This window comes from Sminthopsis crassicaudata, chromosome 1, assembly GCF_048593235.1.
Source record: "Sminthopsis crassicaudata isolate SCR6 chromosome 1, ASM4859323v1, whole genome shotgun sequence".
Taxonomy (NCBI): Eukaryota; Metazoa; Chordata; class Mammalia; order Dasyuromorphia; family Dasyuridae; genus Sminthopsis; species Sminthopsis crassicaudata.
The window spans coordinates 607,604,287-607,622,225 of NC_133617.1; the positions used below are offsets into that span (position 1 = coordinate 607,604,287).

Here is a 17,939-nt window from a genome sequence, read left to right on the forward strand (position 1 = left end):
AAGTTATACATAGACCAATACTCCTGAATGATTGTTTTGAACAAGATCTTCGGAATAGGCTGTAGTGACTCCACAGCTGGCCTTAAGAAATGCATGCAAATTAAAAACATCAGAGATCCAAATGCTAACTCCTGTTGTATTCTTTTTAGTATCTCCCTAAGCTATTCGACAAAGTATTTTCTATTTTTAATCAGTGTTTTTTTCCATGACTTTGTCCTAATGCTTCACCATAAAACATTCAGCAAAAAAAAAAAAAAAATTACTACTGGGTTTTAAAATATAATCAGTTAATCCTTAAATATAAGCTTAATTTTTAATCTTTGACTGACATCCACTAACTTGTGAAGAAAATCCCAAATGAGGTTATGAAGAATTGAACTTAACTGGGAAAAAAAAAAGACTGAACAATAAGGTTCAGGAGGTCCATATCTAAGGCCAGAGGTTATACTAAGAGGTAAAATTATCTAGAGGAGGAGAAAAGGTTCTTAAGAATGAGATTCTATGAAAACTAAGCAGATGTCCATCAGTTGGGGAATTGCTAAATAAGTTATGGTGTATAAATGTAATGGAATATTATTGTTCTAGAAGAAATGATCAGCAGGCTGATTTCAGAAAGGCCTGACCCGATGCTAAGTGGAGTAGAACCAAGAGAACAGTGTACATAGCAACAACAAGATAATGTGATGATTAACTATGATGGACATGGCTTTTTCAATAATAAGGTGATTCAGGGTAACTCCAATAGACTTGTGATGGAGAAAACCATCTGCATCCAGAAAGAGACTCTGCCAATTTTAGTAACTTTTCCTTTATAGATTATTAAATACAAAAGTATATATCCAAAATACTGATTGTATGTCCAGCATTAAAAAAAAAAAAAATACTTCCTTCTAACTGGTTCCAGAATTATCCTCCCTATCTTTTGTTATTTAATAAAATCTCAGATCAGTATTTATGGTTCATGTGAACATATTTCAGGTCCCAAGACATTCTATGACCAAATTAATTTAAGAATCAAATATATTAATGTAGGCTCACAAAGAACTATTTGATGAGCTCTACTTCAAAAACAGTATGTACAAAATATGGGCCCTGTTAAGAAGGAAGAAAACAAAAACAATAGGTTTGCAAAAAATGGTGGCAAGAAGACTAAAGCTAAGAATGCGATAAAGTTTATGGAAAATGCCAAATTGAATAAAAAGAAACTTTTAAAGCTATATTCAGGGTAAGAAAAACAAAGAAGCATTAATTTACTACTTGGAATGGATGGATATAATGTCATGGATAAAAGAGAAAATTATTAAGTTGCCTTTATTCATTATTTTTTGTCAAAGGAGAAAATTGGGAAGGTTAAAACAAAAAGGGTTATTAGAAAATGAGAGCAAGAGATAGATAAGAAAAAAAAAAGAAAAGACCATCTATGGACTAAATGAATTCAAACTTCCTGGCCTGAATGAATAGTCTTTCATGGTACTAAAAGAACATCACACATGTGATGATCAAACTTCTCTCAGAGATCTATGAGGAATCATCAGGGAAAGAAAGTTATGGAAAATACAATTGGGAAAATTACATTATAATTCTCAAGAATTTAGATTTTACAAACTGCTAGTTAGTGAATTAGACATTGTTGTCAGACAAAATTCCAAAATTGATTATTAACTATTAATTAGTATTTTTAAAAGAGTAGCAATGATCATTATAAAATAATGTAGGCTAACTAACACTAATGGTCAGGACTATGTTTTAAATCATATTATTGTATTTATGGAAAGTTTCTGACAAAGTCTTCATAATTTCCTTACAGAAAAATTGGAGGAGGATGGATTCATAACTGGGAAGACCTAATCACATCCCCTAGGCTGTTGAATAAGGCTTTGACTTTAGCCTACAGGACAGTTTTTAGTGGTTATATTGAAGGGCTCTATCCTTGATTTTTTGCTGGTCAACATCCTTACTAATTTCATCTTCAACTAGAGAATATAGTGGCACCTGCCTGCAGTCCTTCCTATCAAAAAGGTTGTGGCATAAGCTCTGGAGTTCTTTGCTACAGTAAATTAAGTTAATCTGATATCTGAAGTAAGCCCAGTACCAAATATGATGAGCTCCTGGGAGATATAGATGAGGGGTCCACTAGGTTGCCTAAGGAGGAACAAAGTAATACATAATAGAAACAAAGAAGGTCAGAATTTCAGGGGCAATTAGTAGCGGAATGGACTGGTAAAGTGTGGAGAAGAGATTTGAAAGTATCTCATACTGAAGGTCAGGGAGGGAGCTAGAGGTGGTATGTGAATTTAGAGACAGAAAAGAGTAAATTAGATGGGATTTTAATAAATATCTTTAATTATTTGAAAGGTCATTGTATGGAAAGGAGATTGGTCTGTGTGGCTCCAGAAAGAATAAGGATCAGATGATGGAATTCAGGTAGAGATAGATTTCTACTCACTATATAAGATTTCCCAATAATTAGAGTTGTTGAAAAAAGTGAAAAGTGATGCCATGTGAAGGAAGTAAATTCCACTTAACCAAAAATTTTTGAGCAAAAACTTATATTACCATTTGTTGTTGTTCTTGAATCACCATCACTGAAAACATGCTGCAGCCTTCTATGACTAGCATAGATCTTCCTTTTGCCCTTGAGATTGCTACAATTTTAATGCCTTTGAGATTGTGACAGAGATTCAGATAGTATTTTGAGGTTCATAAAGTACTTTCCCTACATTATGTCCTTTCAGATAATATCTGCTTGCTGACATTGTAAACATGCTTAGCAACCATACCACTAAAACAAAGAGAAATGACGAGGCTCCTATCTTTTTCTTCTTTCCTATTCAATGAGAAATTATTCTGTGATTTCTTATACTAATTTAGAATTCACTCTTTCTAGATTATTTCCTTGGCATGGGGGAAAAATCTTGCTGAATGACTTTTTTCCTCCATCTACCTTCACAAGTTTTCCTGTTAATATGAATGAAATATGAAAATTCCATTGGCTTTGATTTCACTCCTAGTACAGCAAAAGCAACTGAGAAAAAGAGGGCTCACATTTGACACAGGGCAGAGGAAGTAGAGTTAGGTAAAGTCTTTGACAAATGAATGGGAGACAAAAATTCAGTCCAGAGGAAGCAAAGTTCCATTGATTAATGTGCTCCTCCTGATGTCTGGTTTATATCATGCCTCCTTTGCAAGAAGAAAGTTCAGAAATGCCAAGCCAGTATAATAACTTCTCTACTGACAGTTACATTAAAGTAAGAAGGTTTTGCAGGCTCACTTTATAATCTATGCTCTGTCTCAATCTCCTTCTCTATATGGGGAGGACATGGAACACAGCAGGATGTGTGTATGGGGGAGATTTGCCTCTGAGGATTCTTCTATCTACCAAAATATCAAAGGAGCTCCCCATGTTGGGTACAAGCTGGTGAGAATTTTATGAGTGATCTTCATCTATGTGTGAATTTGGATAGAAATAAGAATTTAATCATTGAAATACATGGAATATTGGTTTATGATATTTATATCTAAGAGAATCAATGAGAGGCTGATAGGAAAGGATAGAATCTGAGCCAGAAGGAACCTTAAAAGGAACAGACATTAGCAAATTAAAGGACTTGATCATGCTTTCTGAAAGTTAAGTTGAGCCAATTTTTGTCTAACTCTTCCCTAGCCCTTGGTCATTAAATGGGCATGACCTCAAACAAATTAAAACCATGAAAAGAACTTGATTTAGAAAGACCAAGGTCACCTACTGCATCCTGGTCCAATGCCAGTGTTTTTAGTGTTTTGTCTTATTACTGGATTTTGATGACTCTGGTGGAGAGAGTGGGGCTAATGCCTTTGTGTAACTCTGCCTCACTTGTATTCAATTCATGCACAACAACAATGAGTGGTCATGATCATATAATCGCCTGCAGAGTTGGACCTACAACCTAGATCTCCTAACTTCCAAATCAGAACTCTTTCTTTTAAGTAATTTTTCTAAACTTCTTCAAGTCTTCTACAACTCCCTATTTTGAATGTCTCTCAGCTAAGGATCTTGCATCATTTATAGAGCTAGTTAAAACCATTCATGCCTTCCTCTTTTCTCTTTCCCTTCATCTCAAAACCCTTAGACATTATTTCTCTTTCTCTTCTTTTTGCCCTAGTTCCTGACAAAACAGTGGTCCCTTTCCTCACCAAGGTAAATCCCTTCTACATGTGCCCTTATTCCATATCTTCCATCTTATCCAGTATGTTGTAACACCAATTATCTCTGTGTCCCTTGCTCTCTCTCCACTCTCTGATATTTAACATCTCCTGTCAGTCATCGAAATTGATTCTCTTCCCCATTCCTTAAAAATAAACAAACAAGCAAACAACAAGAGCAAAACATTCACTAGATCCTGCTGTCCCCTAAAGTTATGGTACTATAGATCTCACTTCCCCTTTTCAGCAAAGGGCTGAGAAAAAAAAAAAAAAAAAAAGCTATCTGCACTTGATGCTTCCACTTCTTCTCATTCCTCAACCCTCTGTTATATTCCAACCTGATGTCACTCAACTGAAATTGCTTTCTCCAAAGTTACCAATAAACTCTTAATTGTCAAACCTAAGTCTTTTTCAGTCTTCATTCTTTTCAATCTACCTATTGCCTTTGATATTGTTGGTCACATTTTTTCCCCAAACATTTCCTTTTCTCTTGGCTTTCATGATCCCTATTCTTTCCAATTCCTTCTCACACTCCCTGAATGTTTCCTTAGAGAAGGCCAATGTGTATTAAGGACATGTATTATATGGTTCCCATCTTGTAGCATGGGAGATTTTTATGTGCCTTGAAGGGAGCTCTTCTCTCATTCCTCTCCCTTTCTCCAAAGGAGACTTTAATTCTTGTTAAGAAGTCTGGAATTATGCCCAAAAAGTTATCAAAATGTGCATACCCTTTGACCCAGCCATACTACTACTGGGCTTATACCCCAAGGAACTACTAGAGAAGGGAAAGGGTCCTGTATGTGCCAAAATGTTTGTGGCAGCCCTTTTCATAGTGGCTAGAAGCTGGAAGATGAATGGATGTCCATCAATTGGAGAATGGTTGGGTAAACTATGGTATATGAATGTTATGGAATATTACTGTTCTATAAGAAATGACCAACAGGAGAAATACAGAGAGGCTTGGAGAGACTTACATCAACTGATGCTGAGTGAAACGAGCAGAACCAGAAGATCATTATACACTTCAACAATGATACTGTACGAGGATGTATGCTGATGGAAGTGGATTTCTTCAACATAGAGAAGAGCTAATCCAATTCCAATTGATTAATGATGGATAGAACCAGCTACATCCAGAAAAGGACTGGGAAATGAATGTAAACTGTTATTTTTACCTTCTGAATCCAATTCTTCCTGTGCAACAAAAAATTCGGTTCTACACACATATATTGTATCTAGAATATACTGTAATATATTTAACATATATAAGACTGCCTGCCATCTGGGGGAGGGGGTTGGGGGAGGAAGGGAAAAAATCTGAATAGAAGTAAGTGCAAGGGATAATGTTGTAAAAAAAAATTACCCATGCATATGTACTGTCAAAAAATGTTATAATTATAAAATAAAATAAAAAATTAAAAAAAAAAAAAAAAAAGAAAATATTTTTATACAAAAAAAAAAAAAAAAGAAAAGAAAATGAAAAAAAAAAAAAAAATTCTTGTTAAGAAGGTAAATAAGAGCTTGGGGCCAAGACTACTCTATTTTCTTCAGGAAGAGGGGGTAACTGGGCTAAAATTATTTGTATCTGCTCCCCTAAATATCATGCTTTAAGATTTGTAACTTTCAGTTTCAAGCTAACTTCTGACTACTATTAATTATTGGGGAACAAGAAGACTCCATGCTTTCTTCATATCCAAGGCTTCACACCAAATACCAATTCCACAATGAGTGGTGAATAGCAAATAAATCCATATATCCAAATTATAAGAAAATATAAATCATAGAAAGTATACATAAGAGAATCTATAGAGTAAAGGAGCTCCCCCACCAGGAGTGAGGTAACTCAGCTCAAACAAGAGAGAGAAGTCCTAGATCTCAGCAAAAGGGAAGTTCTCTGAAGTCTCAAATTTACCTGAGGGTATAGGGATTTGATAGATTGCTAGCTCCTCTTATGTCTTCCTAGAATCTTTATTCTTCAGCAACCTGAAGTGCTGTTGCCTTTATCTATCTTCCTTCTGAAAGATGGAAACCAGAAGTCCCAGAAGCAACCTAAGACAATCTCCAAAAGAACCGAAGAGATAGCTCTCTACCTTGACCAACTCCACTCTGCCCAACAGGAAGAACAAAGCTGAATAGTTATCTCTATACTTATACTGTTGTAATCTGGATATCTAGTAAGATCTTGGACACAAAGTAGATACTTAAGAAGTGCTTGTTAACCGCTGATTTACACCACAATGACTCTGCTAAATAGTTTCTGAATTTAGGAGGGCCATAGGCTCATATAATTTTAAGTGCTTAATGAATACTAATAAATAATAATTATGTAATGCTAACTCAGCATGGTAGTTAAGATATAAGGGACAAAGTCCATACTAAAATGAGAATGGAAACTCCCTGTTACATGTAGAAGAAAAAAAAAAAATTGTTAGAAATCAGTGGTGTCAATTCAAATAGAAAAAGAAAAGATTGCCACAGGCCCACATAATGATTTAAAAAACCACAAATTAGTATTAACTGCGTTCTATTGTGTTCTTATTTTAATTAAACATTTCCTAATTACATTTTAATCTGGTTAGGACACTACTGAAGAAAGATTGTATTGTAAATTACCAGATTTAAACCACAGTAAATCTAGGACAGAGGTTCTCAGATTTTCTAAATTTATATCCTCCTCCAAACACTCTTCTGGCTCTTCCCTCATGTCTTTTGTATCAGTCTTCCACAAAAACAGCTACTGACGTGCCACTTTCTTGCAATGGCTTTGAGAACCTAAGACAGTTTCTTAAAAATCACAGTTACAGAAATCAATTGCTTGAAAGTTGAATATTCCAGCTGGATTTTCTAAAACAAACTATGTCATCTCCAAAAATGGATCATTTTTCTTTCTCATTGTTTTTTAATAGCTTTATTGTCTCTTTTCATTACTAGAGATAGCATTCCTATAACTATGTGAAATAGTACTGGGGAGAGAGACCATACTTTACTCCCATATTTATTGGACAAACTTTCTGTCATTCACCATTGCAGATAATCCTGGTGCTTAGTTTTAAATATATGCTTTTTGTGTTAAAGAAGAGTCTTTCCATTCTTAGGCTTTAGAAGATTTCAATCATAAATGAGTATTGTATTTTGTCAAAGGCTTTTTCTGTCTGTTGACTTATAATCAGGTATATTTAGCTAATTATTTTTCTAATACTAAATCTTCCTTGAATTCTTGGCTTAAATCCAATGTGCTCATATTCAATAATCTTTTGAAAATATTATTGTAGGGTTTTTAAAATTAAAATCTTATTTAACATTTTATATCATTATTCACCAATGAGAATGAATTAAAATCCTCTTTCTCTTCGTCCTTCCTTGATGTGGGTATCAGAACTCTTTCGCTGTTGTTTAGTCATATCTGACTCTTTGTGATTCCATATGGGATTTTCTTGACAAAGATGCTGGAGCAGTTTGCCATTTTCTTTGCTATCTCATTTTACAGATGCCTAAAGTAGACAATCTTAAGTAACTTGCCTATGATAACATAGTAAGTGTCTGAAGCTAGATTTAAATTCAAGTCTTCCTGACTCCAGGTTCAGGCTTTATTCACTGTGCCCATCTAGGTGTCCATCAGAACTCAATTTTTTTTTTTTTTTTGTAAAAGTAATTTGCAATAGAGCAGTAATGAACTGAACCAGTTATGCCCATCGAAAGAACTCTGGGAGATGACTATGAACCACTACATAGAATTCCCAGTCCCTCTATTTTTGTCCACCTGCATTTTTGATTTCCTTCACAGGCTAATGGTACACTATTTCAAAGTCTGATTCTTTTTGTACAGCAAAATAACTGTTTGGACATGTATACATATATTGTATTTAATTTTTACTTTAATGTGTAACATATATTGGTCAATCTGCCATCTGGGGGAGGGAGGTGAGGGGAACGAGAGGAAAAATTGGAACAAAAGGCTTGGCAATTGTCAGTGTTGTAAAATTAGCCATATATATATCTTGTAAATAAAAAACTATAATAAAAAAATAAAGAAATACCACATTCATTTTTTAAAAAAAAGTAATTTGACAGAGTACATTCTTTTTCAATTATTGAGAACAGATTTTTAAAACATTACTAATTTTACCTTTAAAAATAGTTTACTTAAAAATCTGTCTAATGTGGCTCTTTTCAACAACAAGGTGATTCAGGCCAGTTTCACTGGTCTCATGATGAAGAGAGCCATCTTCATTTAGAAAGAAGACTGTGGAGACTGAATATGAATCACAACATAGTATTTTCACTTTTTTGTTGTTCTTTGCTTGCATTTTGTTTTCCTTCTCATTCTTTCCCTTTTTGATCTGGTTATTCTTGTACAAAATGATAATTGTGGAAATATGTATAGAAGAATGGCACATGTTTAACATATATTTGATTACTTGCCATCTAGGGAGGTAGTAGGGGGAAAGGAGGAAGAAAAAAATTTGGAACACAAGGTTTTTACAAGAGTGAATATTGAAAATTATCCATGTATATGTTTTGAAAATAAAAAGCTTTAATTAAAAAAAAAGAAAAGGATCTGAAACTTGCTTGTGGAAATGAGCAATGGTAGAATTGCAGCTTGAGAATAATTATGAAGTACTGCAGTTTTATGCATTCTAGCTATTTCTCATGGAAGAAACCATGCACAAGCAAACTTGAAATTTGTGTTATGCTAAAAATTGGTCAGTAAAATATCAGTCACATTTTAACAAATTCACATTTCTAAAACAAGCATTATAAAAGAACTGACTGTGTATAATAGTTTGTGTAGTAGTTTCCTAGAATTTTAAAAAATTTCCTCTGTTATGAATTCAACTTATATAGCTCATTGAATTAGGTAATCTTCTAATAGATACCAAATGTATATTTATATGAACAGTGAGCTGGATGCACAATTGTATAAGAGAGGATCAGCTTGAATTCAGGAAACTGGCAACACTTTTAATAATCTCAAAATGTTTCATCATGAAATAACATAATCTTAGAAAAGTAAAAATTCTGACTAGCCCTGTACTTCCTTCATTTGCTTCTCAGTGGACAAACTCTAAGCTACAATTTCTCTTGTTTATTTAGTATCCGCTATTCTTACAGAAGTTGTCAATTCCTTAGATGTTGAACTAAAAGGTCACATTAAGTACTGATAATTAAATAATAAGGTCAAATGATCAAAGAGCATAATTAATCCTTAGCACCTATTGCCTTCTCTATCTTCATCTCCATGGAAAAGGAAAGTAGGTACATTCAATGGAGGACTGATTTGTCTATTTTGTGGGTTTCTGAAGACAAGCAGAATTATTCACCCTATGGATAACCTTATAGGGATGAGCTGTTCCATTTTTATAAAGTTTGGTTTTAGGACACTGGACTCATCCTAAGTTTACCCTGGAATTTGGTAGAAACTGTCAGAACTTATAACCTTTCCATTGCCTTTGATTGATTTTTTTTTTTTTTTTTGGTTAGATTTATCTAAGTCTGAGAAGGGCAAATTGAGGTTCCCTATTATTATAGTTTTATGATAATATTTTCCATTATAGAAGTTTATATTCAGTACATGTACTTGGTACTTACTATAGTTCCACAAGATTCACACCTATGATGTGAGAGGATATAAGCTCAGACAAACACAGCCAGAAGGAGAACAAGGGAAGATCAGAGAAGTGGTGGCAGGCTGGCATCCTTCCCTTCTCCACTGAAACCAAGATCCAGAAGGCCTCCAGAAAACTAGTGAACCCCAAATGAAGGCAACAATAAAGGATTTGGACTTTAACTCCTGGCTGCATTTGGGGTTATTACTGAACTGAAACGAAGGCTGCCTCCAAAGACCCCAAGGAAATCTCAAGAGAGAACAGTACATTTTAGAGAGAATATTATACCTTCCTATATAACTCTAGTGATGAGAGAGTTCTGAGGAGACACATGTATCATTTCTCCATATTAGAATATAAAGTTTGATCTTGTTTAGTCCTTTATGATTGCTTCCTCATGGTTGCTCTTTATTATTGCTTACTCTGGACTTCTGTATTTGTATTTCAAAGATTCTAACTCAGCTTTGATCTTTTTATTAGGAATGCTGGGAAGTCTTATAAATTATAATCCATCTTTTCTTTTGTGGGGTGATACTCAGTTTTGCTGGGTAGATTATTCTTGGTTAAAAGTCTATATATTTTGTCTTCTGGAATATCATATTCCAGCTCTATCCTTCTTTGTAGTGATGGTTGCTAAATCTAGTTTTCTAAATTCTGATCATGGCTTCTAAGAACTTCAATTCTTTTTTTATTTTTATTTTTTGTGGCAAGACAATCAGGATTGACTTTCCCAGGGTCATACAATGAGTAAGTGTTAAGTGTCTGAAGTTGGATTTGAACACAGATGCTGGTGCTCTATCCACTGTGCCATCTACCTGTTCCACTTTGATTTTTTTTTTTAGGGTTGTGTATAGTATTTATATAATAGTACTTACTTCACAGAGCCCTAATTTGAAGAGTTGTTATGAGGATCAAATGAAATAATATCTATAATATCTATAAAGCGCTTAGCACAGTACCTAGTAGATGTTTTTGATTTTCATAGTATTAAGATTAGAATATTTTCCCCAGTTCTACCAGTCATAAAATGTTTTGATTTATACAAAATAAGGAAGGGGAATAATCCACACATAATCTCTAAACTGATTTAGGGTTCTAAACTATGCTTTTTTAAAAGAGTTTATACATGAGGTTTTGTATTGTGCAAGAATTTTAAGCAAAATAGACCTAACTGTAGAATGTAATATATTAGTGGAGGGTCTGACAAATAAATATAGAAGCTTTGCAATATTTTTTTAAGTTCTAAAATAAGAAAAAGACACTGCTAAGTTTTGTAATTTAGAGGAAGAAAATGCTTCTTGCCATAGCTTGTAACATGTCAAGACGGTTAAATTTAGAGAAAACAATATAAAATGAATAAATATCACTTCTTGAAAATTTTTAGAGATAGGAATAAAGGGAAGAGAAAAATTATTTTTAAAAAATAGTTGAATGCCAAAGCCTGTATAACACTTCCTGAAATTATTTCTTTAGAAAGTAACTTGTCTGTTTATAGATGAACAAATCTGTTTTTGTAATTGGCAATTCAGACAAAGTTGCTTTTTTGGTGATGTAGCAGATGTTTCCAATAAATCCCATTCAAAAAGGATAATAATGTTCATTGTGTTTGACAAATACAAAATTAAGCAAGTTAAATCTGTCCAAAAGTAAAGTGCCTACACAGGCAATCCATCATATGACTGAAAATATCAACTGGCACAATTCTTCCTCTACCTGAAAGCAGTATTACTTAGATGATTCTTAAAAGAACAACAAAGTCATGTGTTTATGATCTTCTTTTATCCAGTATATTCCTTTTTTAATTCATTTTCTAAACTGCTGTTTTCAAGTCCAGATCACTCAATCAATAAACATTAAGTGCTTACTATATGCTACCAGAGTTCTCAAATTACAGCCCAAGGACCAGATGTAGCCCGATGAGGATGTTTATGCAGCCACCGGGTTATGGCAAATGGGCTGAGGGGCAGAGACAGAGTGTGAGCTTTTGTTTTTACTATAGTTTGGCCCTCCAACAGTCTGAGGGACAATGAACTGGCTCCCTATTTAAAAAATATGAGGACCATTGTGATATTTTGCTAAATGCTGGAAATCCCAACTAAAATTCCTCCTTCTAAAGGAAATCTTTTCCAATACTCCCAAATCCTAATGCTTTTCTTCTAAGTTGATTATTTCCAACTTATCTTGTATATAATTTGATTGTATATAGCTCTTTACATCATGTTTACCTCATTAGACTGAATTCTTTGAGGGAAGGGACTTCTGTATTCTCAATACTTAAGCTTAGTGCTTACTTGTAGCAAGTGTTTAATAAATATTTGGCTAACTGTCCAAAATCCTTTTTGTACTTCTATGATCATATCACTTTTCTACTTAAAAATCTTCACTTTGATTCAACAATCTTCTGTTAGATGCTTATTATATGTAAAACATCATTCTAAGCATTTATAATACAAAGACAAAAAATGAGACACTTTATATCACTATCCTCTCTCATTATGACAATTTTTTATTAGTATATCAATACATGGACCAAAGGCAAATACATACATACATACCTATATAGACACACAGACAATCCTTGCTCTTAATGAGTTCACATTGCAATGGGAGAGACAAATATAATAGCTATATACAATATACAGAATGAAGTTTGAACTTTCCACCCTGATTTTCCACCCACTCCTCCTGAATCCAACCTACTATTCAACATTTTCTTCCTCTTCTCCCCTTTCTGCATCCTATTTTCCAATCAAATTGGACTTGTCTTTGTTGTCTCATCTCTTGATATCTTTGTTCAATACTTATTGTATTGAATAGCTTAGAATAAACTCTTCTACCCACTTCATCTGAGGTATTTTACTTTTTTTTTTAAAGCCCAACTTAAATACTACCTCCTATGTGAAGTCTTTCCCCTTCTCATTTTCCTTCCAAGTGAAAAGTATTCTCTCTTCAAATTTCTCACAGCACTTTGCCTGTTTCGCTTTTGCCCCATTAAGTTTTACCTTGTATTATTCTTACTTGTGTGCAAATAATTTATATTACCCTTGTTAGATAGTAAGTTTCTTGAGGTCCCAAACTTCATTTGCAATTCTGTCATTCTGAACCTTCATGACTGAAAGTGTATGAGTCCAGTTGGAGTTTATTGGAACTTAAGGGTAAACTAATAGGAGTATTTCGAATACTCAAACCCAGGTCAAGTTGCAGAACTCAGACCATAAGTGTGGTGACTAATTTTTATCCTGAATCAGACCACTTTGGAAGTACTGTAAGCTTGCCAGGTCTCTAATCTGGGTTGCCACTGAGATCCTGGAATAATACTAAATGACTCAATTCTCTAAGAAAACAGGACTTTAAGGTACAAAAGCTCAGTCCAGATGTTCTCCCAGTAGTGTACACAGCCTGGGACTAACATAAAGTCTAAAGTCAGGAAGTAGACTAGAAGAATGAGCAAACAAAGAAAGAATCCCACCTAAAAGAGCTATTATGGTCAGGATACTTGAGACAAAATCCCAGAAGAGGGTAACAATAAAACACCTACAAGCAAAGTCTCAAACTTTTGAATTCAAGTCCAAGAGATGATGCAAAAGTTGCTTGTTTTTTAAGAGTTTGAAGATGATTTTAAAAACTAAATGAGAAGAAAAACTAGGAAAATAAATGAAACCTAGGGAAAATAAGCAATTAAAAAAAATTCTTGTATGTTTTACTGACATGATGGCACACACTTATAATCCCTTCTATATGGGAGGCTGACACTGATGAATTCATCAGAAGAGATGAGATCTTTGAAAGGGTTGGGTGGGGGTAATTGCTGGGGAGCAGAGCTCCACACATAAGCTGTGTGACTCCAGGCAAAGTCATTTAACCTCTTCCAGTCTTAGTTTTCTCATCTGTAAAATGAGAGGAAAATGGATTCAATGACCACCTAGATCCCTTTCAAATCTGAATTTCTATTATTCAATTTAATGTTTATCCATTGCTCTGCAATTTTAAATGACTAATTTCACTTCATTAATAGCAAAAAGAGATTTATTAGCTGATCCATTTGATTGTGAAAAGAAAAAAAGAAAGTAAATCAAGGAAGGAGAGACACCTTGATCAAGAGATTCACTAGTTCCTTCTTCTAACAGTGGCTCTTTAAGATAATCTTTCCACATTTCTTTTCACTTTCACTCTATTGTTTTCTTTCCCACAAGAACAATTCACTTTGTTTCTATACAATTAACCTTTTTAAAGCTATATCTTAAAGTAATCTCTACTTAGATTATTGTCTCTGTGACTGCTTTACTTAAAATTTCTGGTGCTCTAATTTAATAATATAATTTTAAATTTTAAATCGCAATGAATGTGAGACTCTGAATTGGTAGAATATCCTCATCTAGAGGTACTAATGAAATCACAGATCTAGTCCCTATCCTTGTCCCTTGAAGATATTTGTTTTAGTTTTTTTGTTTTGTTTTGTTTTGTTTTCCATTTTTTATTCACTTAATTCAATCCCTGAGACATTAATAAGTTTTGATTTTACTGCTTTGGATTTGGATACTAATTTGCTAGTATAGATAATCATGTCCTTTGTTGGCTGAAATGATTTGAGATCAAAATAAATGCTTAATTTGTTGAGTAAGAATCTGCTTTTCTCTCTTTAAACTGTGAATTTGATTTAAAAGATTCTCAAGTTTTCTGGCTTTTCAAAAAGCCATGTGCATTATAAAAAACTGAAGAAAATGGCCATCTGTTTTATTGCAGTGTCCCTAAAGCACCTCTCATTTTACAAATGAAAAAGAGATTTGTTTGTTTGTTTTTCTTTTTTGTGAAATCATTTTTCTTCATGTATGTGGAAAATAGGTACCTTTAAATCAGAAAATAATGAATATTACTATATACATAGTATTTTACAATTTTAAAAATGGAATTCATTCCACCCTCATATAAATTCCATGGAGTAAGTAAAGCAAAGATTATCTTCCATTTTATTGGTAACAAAAGCACACTCAAGGGGAAAACAATTAGTCCACGGTTTATCCAGGAACCTGTAATTCTAATTGCCCTTACCCTTTTTAGCTATGCTCTTCAGAATCTAAGAAAAGTGATCTTTTATTGAACCTCATTTAATTGATGGAAGTATCTTCCCCCTGAATATCTAGGCAGACTGCTATCCATTTTTGTCATATTATCCAGATTATGGTACCAGTTCTAATTTAATAAATTCTACCTAATTTTTCATATTTATTTTGTTGTTATTCAGAAATTTCATTGTGTCTAACTCTTCATGAGCCTGTTTTGGGGAAGCTGAGTTTTTCTAACTTTAGGCTCCACACTCTATGAAGGTGATGGACAAATTGTCTTCTGAAATTCCTTATTTCCTATATGTCTTTTATGTGCTACCTACTTTAAAATAATTCAAATTTGATCTCAGACACTTAACATTTCCTAGCCATGTGACCCTGAACAAGTCACTTAATCACAATTGCCTCAGCAAAAAAGTAAATGAATAAATAATAAATAAATAAATATATATATATATATACATCTGAAATAAAAGTCATAGGGATAAAAAGCAACATAAACATAAAATTCTGAAAAAATATATATATGCAAGCAATGCAATTGTAAATATTCTTTATTTTCTTCCCATCTCCCAGATGGAAGCTGAAATGGAGCTAAGCCTGGAGGAGTCCTCTGCTATTTAGAAAGGCTATCTCAGTGATTCTTTGATAATTCTATTGAGACAAAAGGAATGGGCAATTAACTCTAGTGATACCACCTTAGACTCTAGGAGAGGAAACTGTTTGGGAAGACAAAGGAAGGAAGAAAGAACAAAATCCATTTTTCCTATTGTAAATAAGTGGCTAAATTGGATCATAAAATTGTTTCTTCTCCAGTTTTGTAATCTGATTTGCCTAAAGGGCCTGGAATAGTGTGACCTATGAAGGGCACCAAAAATTGTACTCCTGTCAAAGAAAGAAATACCTCATCTCTCATCTCAAAACTCTTTCCTAAAACTGATGACAGATTTTTTTTTTCTGTAGTTTTTTTTTTTTTTCTTTCTGGAATGATATATCATATTCTAAATAAGTACTCTGGTACAAAAATATCAAACTCACAGGCTATTTTTTTTAAACCAGATTCAAAATGTAATTAAATGTTTAATAAAATAAGTTAAAATATAATACAACACAGATAATGTTAATTTGTGGTTTTCTAAGTCAATAACATCCATTTCTATTTGAGTTTGACATCATTGCCTGGATACATCAGTGAAAGATAAAAGAGGGTGACAAATATGTGGTAAAATGATTACCAGATACTAATTCTACTTTCTCAGACTGAATATAATAATAATAACAATAATATTTTGTTATCTCCAATTAATCTTATAATTAAGATTTTTTTTTCTTCACCTAAGGTGCAAGAAGATTGTATACTTTTAAGTCAACAAGTAAATTTTGGACAATGGAATTTCCCAGTCACTAATAAGTCACCTTTCTAAAAGTCTAGGTCCTAGAGTTTAGGACAGTGGACTTTCCCATAATTTAAATCTGGCCTAAAGTCTTTGCTTCTTGTTCATCCCAGGGTTAATTACTTCTCTTCCTCATCTGAAAAAAAAGTTAGGTATTTGAACCTAATAACTTTTAAGGTCCATTCCAATTCTAAATCTATGTTGCTATGTTCTATGTTCTAGGTTTTAGCCTAGTTGGATTTATTTGCTATTCCTTGTATATTATATAATTTCTAGCTAGCCTTCAGATCTTACTCATCTTAGGCTTTCATAATAATATTTAGCAATAATAGGTAACATTTACATAGGTAACATACATTTTAAGATTTGCAAAGTACTTTTCAAATATAATCTCATTTGATCCTCACAACAACCTTTGAGGTAGGTGTTTCTAATAATTCCCATTTCATAGATAACAAAATAGGGACAGTTCAAATCTGTGCTCAGACACTACAAGCTGTGAGACCTTGGGCAAGTAATTTAACTCCTCTCTCAATTTCCTCATTTGTAATGAAGAGATAATAATAGCACCTCTCTCCCAGGATTGTTATAAGGATCAAATGAAGTAATAATTGTAAAGCACTTACCATAGTATCTGACATATAATAAGTGCTAAACAGATGTTAACTATAAACTACTGTTAGTATTTAGGAACTTTGCTATGATCAGACAGTAAGTATCTGATGTAGAATTCAAATTCAGTTCTTGACTTTAAGTCTAGTGCTGTGTCCATTTGGTCACCTAGCTACCTCTTCTGTTTCATCATAGAAACAACTTTCTTTCATAGAACTTTCTTTCAACTCCCTTTATCTGTGAACATGCTAAAATAAGATACTCAGTGTTGACTGGGATTATCAAAGGTTTTATTTTATGATATTAATTTACCAGTACCTGTTGAAGCACAATTTTCAGGGCCAGAATTGACCAATACAATCATCCATGTGATTGATGTTAAAGAGAAGGGGTTGATTGTGCTTAGAAAGCTTTTAGAAGTTATTTTTCCACAGCTTTATGATTTGCTGATTTCCTTACTCCCCCTTACTCTCCCTCCCTCATTTAACAACAATTTTTTTTTTTTAGGGTTTACTATTTGCAAGATTAAAAACATCATGACATATTGGATAGAGAGCTGAGCTGGGAACCAAGAAGATTTGGATTCTAGTCTTGCATGGTTCAGGGATTTCCAAATATGCCATTTAGATTTTCAGAGTGGTCCAGGGAACTTCCTACAAGGGTAAGTTGCAGAGAATGTGCTGGCCTTCTATGGTAAAGAGTTTTCTCATTTAAGAGATTCCTATAAATGAAACCACAGGTTCAGTTCCTCTCCCTTTCTGTCACAAATTATACTAATTTTTTACTGAGGAACAAAAGAACCAGCAAAATTTCATTCTACTAGGAAGATGTACAAAGCATGCAAACACACACACACACACACACACACACACACACACACACACCCCCAAAGTAAATTTTAGAAGGCAGATTACCAAAGACAAGAGAATCAAGATATATATACATGAAGTAGCACCAAGGCTGAGGCATAGGAATTCAAAGAAGCAAATGAATACATGGTGCATTCTAGGCATGAGGTACACAGCCAAAGTAAAAGTATTTCCAGTGGGAAAAGAAAATCATGGTTGAATGGGGGAAAAAAA

At 33.5% G+C, this 17,939-nt stretch overlaps 1 protein-coding gene across 2 annotated transcripts in view; it reads left to right on the forward strand.

Annotated features, from left to right (window-relative positions):
• The window catches only part of ARL15 (ARF like GTPase 15), a 574,803-nt gene that overhangs the window by 52,533 nt on the left and 504,331 nt on the right, over nt 1-17,939 (forward strand). For both annotated transcript variants that reach the window (XM_074282526.1, XM_074282520.1), the window contains exon 2: nt 17,365-17,518. In XM_074282526.1, the coding sequence (XP_074138627.1) occupies nt 17,453-17,518 (66 nt within the window). In that variant the 5' untranslated portion in view covers nt 17,365-17,452. The remainder of the gene's footprint in view (nt 1-17,364; nt 17,519-17,939) is intronic.